General features: G+C 34.0%; 1 protein-coding gene across 1 annotated transcript; it reads left to right on the forward strand.

Annotated features, from left to right (window-relative positions):
* The first annotated feature begins 1,056 nt into the window (after positions 1 to 1,056).
* On the forward strand, positions 1,057 to 3,347 carry LOC110655527 (magnesium-protoporphyrin IX monomethyl ester [oxidative] cyclase, chloroplastic). Its single transcript, XM_021811844.2, has 5 exons — positions 1,057 to 1,626; positions 1,708 to 1,772; positions 1,925 to 2,252; positions 2,597 to 2,695; positions 2,983 to 3,347. Exons 1-5 carry the CDS (start codon positions 1,168 to 1,170, stop codon positions 3,244 to 3,246), a joined length of 1,215 nt encoding a protein of 404 aa, XP_021667536.1. The 5' UTR covers positions 1,057 to 1,167; the 3' UTR covers positions 3,247 to 3,347.
* Positions 3,348 to 4,617: the final 1,270 nt, after the last annotated feature.

The raw sequence follows: 4,617 nt of genomic DNA on the forward strand, positions 1-4,617 counted from the left end.
TTTTGTTTCTTTGTGTTTCTGTCTTTAAACAAAACTAATCGTTGTTTAGCTTATTAGATAAATTTTAACAATTGTCCTTGAACTTATATAGTTATAACACTGCAGTCTTTCAACTTTAAAATGTAACATAAAATCCTCTAAACTTTTAAATTTTACACAGTAAAATCCCTATAACTTCTAATTATTGATTTTTCAGTTAAAAACTGATGTAAACAGCTCTGGCATGACGCTTAGTCAACATTTTTTTTTCCTTTCTTATGCAAAGTATAAAATTATTCTCTTTACACGTAAAAATTTATTCTATCTACAGAGAGAGGAATGATTCAATTTATACATGGCTTAAGAGAGAAAAAAGAAATACTGACTAAGCTCTATGCTGGAACTGTCCAGATCAGCGTCTAACTAAAAAACCGATAATTGAATATTAGAGGGATTTTACTGTGTAAAATTTGAAAGTTGATGGAGTTTTATGTTACATTTTTAAGTTTAGGCACTTTAATGTTACAACTAGATAAGTTTAGGGATAGTTATCAAAATTTATTCATAGCTTACTTGATAATATATTAATCCAGCTCATTTTTTTTATTAGTTAAAATTACCATTCATTCGAAATTTAGCCAAATGTTAGAATTGATATAATTCTACAAATTCATATGACAGATTGAAAATCTTTTAAGAATGTGTTATAATTTTAAAAAATGCTAGTACAGAGTTTTTATAATAATTAAGTCTTAAATTTATTATAATTATGTCCTAAATATTAGTGGCTGAAGTTAAAGTGATCTGAATGAAACCTGCAAGGCCTCCTTGAATCGGCCCTGAACTTTGGCCACTGGCCAGGCAAAAACTTGCAATATTGCTCGGGCGGATTAGTGAAGGGTTGTAAGCCGAGGCGTGGCGAAAGGATTATCAGAAAATCCGAAAGAATCTATTTACAGTGAAAGACAGACCACAAAGCCATCGTCCCGATGGCATTATCAGGAAGCAATCAAGCAAACCCTATAATTGCTCGCCACGTGTCAAATTCTTATTTAGACTCCTAGATTTCATTGGATGAGATATAGATCCCACATCATATCCTCAACTTTTAGCTCCTCTGCTCACTTGATAAGCGTATTCATCTTTCTTCTTCTTCCAGTTCCACCACCACCAGCGGACCCGAGAAAAATGGCAGCAGAGATGGCCCTTGTGAAAGCAATCTCCGCCCCTAAATTTGGCAGCCCAAGAAGAACATTTTCTTACTCCAAATTCACCAGCATTAAAATTTCTGCCACTGCGCAGACTACCAGTATCCCAAAGCCAAAGCCAAGCAAGAAAGCTAACAAAACTGAAATCAAAGAGACCCTCTTGACACCAAGATTCTACACCACTGATTTTGATGAGATGGAGATCCTTTTCAATACTGAGATCAACAAAAAACTTAACCAGTCTGAGTTTGAGGCGCTTCTGCAAGAATTCAAGACGGACTACAACCAGACCCACTTTGTCAGGAACAAGGAGTTCAAGGAAGCTGCTGATAAGATGGAAGGCCCTTCGAGGAATATCTTTGTTGAGTTCTTGGAGAGGTCATGCACTGCAGAGTTCTCTGGCTTCCTTCTCTACAAAGAGCTTGGGAGGAGGCTCAAAGTATATACTTTTCTTTATTTAATCTTCCCTTCTATTTTTATGTGGTGTAGCATCTAACTGGCTTAACAATTGTTTCTGTAGAAAACCAATCCAGTGGTGGCAGAGATTTTCTCTCTAATGTCCAGGGATGAAGCCAGGCATGCTGGGTATGTCAAAAGCATGTTTCTCTCTCTCTCTCTCTCTCTCTCTCTCTCTAACTTGTGCCATAATTTCTCAAGAATTGTTGATAATCATTGTATACAGACATAATTGCAGCAACCAATTAGATGATGCTATTACTTTGGTACTTGATTTGCAGGTTTTTGAACAAGGGTTTGTCTGATTTCAATCTGGCATTGGACTTGGGATTCTTGACTAAGGCTAGGAAGTACACTTTTTTCAAGCCAAAGTTCATTTTCTATGCTACATATTTGTCTGAGAAAATTGGATACTGGAGATATATTACTATTTACAGACATCTCAAGGCCAATCCTGAGTACCAGTGCTATCCCATTTTCAAGTACTTTGAGAATTGGTGCCAAGATGAGAACAGGCATGGCGATTTCTTCTCTGCATTGCTGAAGGCGCAGCCCCAATTTCTCAATGATTGGAAAGCTAAGTTGTGGTCTCGATTCTTCTGCTTATCGGTAATCTTTTGTATACCTTCTAAGCTGTCTATGCTATGTCTAAATTCCCATATGTATCCATATGCAAATATTTGTTCTTTATTCTTTAATCCAATGTTAATTGTGGCTGCAAAATATATGTAAGTGAAAATTTCATTACACGCTTATATGTTTACTATGAGCTTTTTGAAAACTTATATCCCAAATTCATTCTTGTATTTGAGAATAGTTTAGAATCCTAATTGGATTTTGTAATCCTTGATGTGTCACTAATCAACCAAAGATCACATTCTCTGGAATTAACATATGGTTGATTTGATTCATAAATTCTCTATTAGTTACATCTTTGAGAATTGATTTTGTAGGTCTATGTGACAATGTACCTCAATGATTGCCAGCGAACAGCTTTCTATGAAGGCATTGGATTGGACACCAAAGAATTTGACATGCATGTTATTTTTGAGGTGAGACTGACTCTCTGTACATCAAGTATATATTTATACTATTTACTTTGCCTTTTCAAGCTCAATTAGTGGTGATGTGTGACACAATTATCTGTTATTATTTCTTATATCTTTCCGATACAAGTTTTTAAGTTTGAAAAGGTTAGTATTGGCGTCGTTCCTCAACTTAATTTGTATAATCTGCCAACGTCAACTTGTGAAGGAGCTAATAGGATGTTCAGCAGTGGTCAAATCATTAGATTTATAGAAGTGTATGAAGATTATTATGTGAATTTTTTTTTATGCAGACAAACCGTACGACTGCAAGAATTTTCCCAGCTGTGCTGGATGTTGAGAACCCGGAATTCAAGAGGAAGTTGGACCGTATGGTGGAAATTAACCAGAAGTTGCTTGCTGTTGGGGAAAGCCAAGACATTTCATTGGTGAAGAACTTGAAGAGGATTCCACTTGTTGCAGCATTGGTTTCTGAACTCTTGGCTGCATATCTGATGCCGCCAATTGAATCTGGATCTGTAGATTTTTCAGAGTTTGAACCACAACTACTTTACTGATAACTCTTTTTTTTTTTTTTAAGTTCCACTATTCCCTTTTGTTGCTCATGTAACATTTGCAAAATTCACCATATGAATTTGAGGAAACGTTTGCATGGGCATGATCGGCTCCTTATCCCTAGGATTTATTTAATAAATCTAGACATTATAGGTGATGCAGCAAAAACATCTCTATCTAGATAAAGTCCACATATAACAGTCCTTTTGCTATCTCAAACTACATGTGCAACTCTTACCTTATCATAATGCAGAGGAACTTTACTTTGCTAATTATATTAAGGTCACAAAATGGTATCTCTACCATTGCCAACAGTTTGCACATCTCTTATAAGCTAGCGCTTGCTTTGAATCCTTGACATTTTTTTACGAACATAAACTACCCAAAAACCTCTTTGTTCTGTTATAAAAACAAGAAGAAGAAGAAGAAACTCGTTGTTCTCAGCAAATAATCAATGCCTGAATGCCAGCAGCATTGACACTGCTTTCCAAACAGGTTGCAAATATACCTAGTTCATAGACCTTAAAAGGATCTCTTAATTCCAATCTAGCCCGGGAGTGCACAGCCATCAACCCCGGCTCCACTTGGATCCAAATCTTTCTTGAGGTGCAGAATCATCAACCCAAGCCAGTGGGGTGCACAAGTATTAACCTGCGTCCGTATCCAATCAATATCTGAAACTCCATGACTAATTGATGCACACGATCTTGATGCTAGCCCCATCAAACAGGTAGGTTCTACTTACAGTCCTCATCCAACACATAAATGATAGATGCCAATTCAAAGTTCAATTCCATGCAATTATATTTGAAATAGCATGCACAAGTCACAGTTCATAACCATATTAGCAATGTATACACATTCATTATAATTGTAGTCGGTGTTATTAAACCAGCGTGGAGGCTGATCGGGCAGAGACTGGGTTGATGAGTTAGTCATTTAACTAGTGAATCATTAAAATTATATATATATAAATTTATTAAAATTAATTAAATATAACACTTATTAGTATAAAATAAATAAATTTAATTATTTAAATTTTAATTATTTAAAATCAAACTTTAACATTTATTAATTAAGTTATATTTACATAAATTTTACATAAAAGTGTTGAAGTAATATAATATATAAAAAATTTCTATAAATGCATAATTATCTTTTAATATTTATTAATTAAGTTATATTTACATAAATTTTACATAAAAGTGTTGAAGTAATATAATATATAAAAAATTTCTATAAATGCATAATTATCTTTTAATATTTATAAAATATTAAGTATATGATAAAAAATAAATAAACAAATTACTTTTTAAAATTTAAGAGAAGATATATTGAAATTACAAACACCAAATTGCTAAACCGAGCTAGCT

Source organism: Hevea brasiliensis, chromosome 3, assembly GCF_030052815.1.
Source record: "Hevea brasiliensis isolate MT/VB/25A 57/8 chromosome 3, ASM3005281v1, whole genome shotgun sequence".
NCBI classification, from domain to species: Eukaryota; Viridiplantae; Streptophyta; class Magnoliopsida; order Malpighiales; family Euphorbiaceae; genus Hevea; species Hevea brasiliensis.

What these genes read in the sequence shown, in the direction of transcription:
- LOC110655527 (XM_021811844.2), top strand. Translation starts at nt 1,168, where the DNA reads ATGGCAGCAGAGATGGCCCTTGTGAAAGCAATCTCCGCCCCTAAATTT. An exon ending in AGCTTGGGAGGAGGCTCAAA is followed by an intron (nt 1,627 to 1,707) that starts GTATATACTTTT and finishes TTGTTTCTGTAG; the next exon opens with AAAACCAATCCAGTGGTGGC. An exon ending in CTCGATTCTTCTGCTTATCG is followed by an intron (nt 2,253 to 2,596) that starts GTAATCTTTTGT and finishes TTGATTTTGTAG; the next exon opens with GTCTATGTGACAATGTACCT.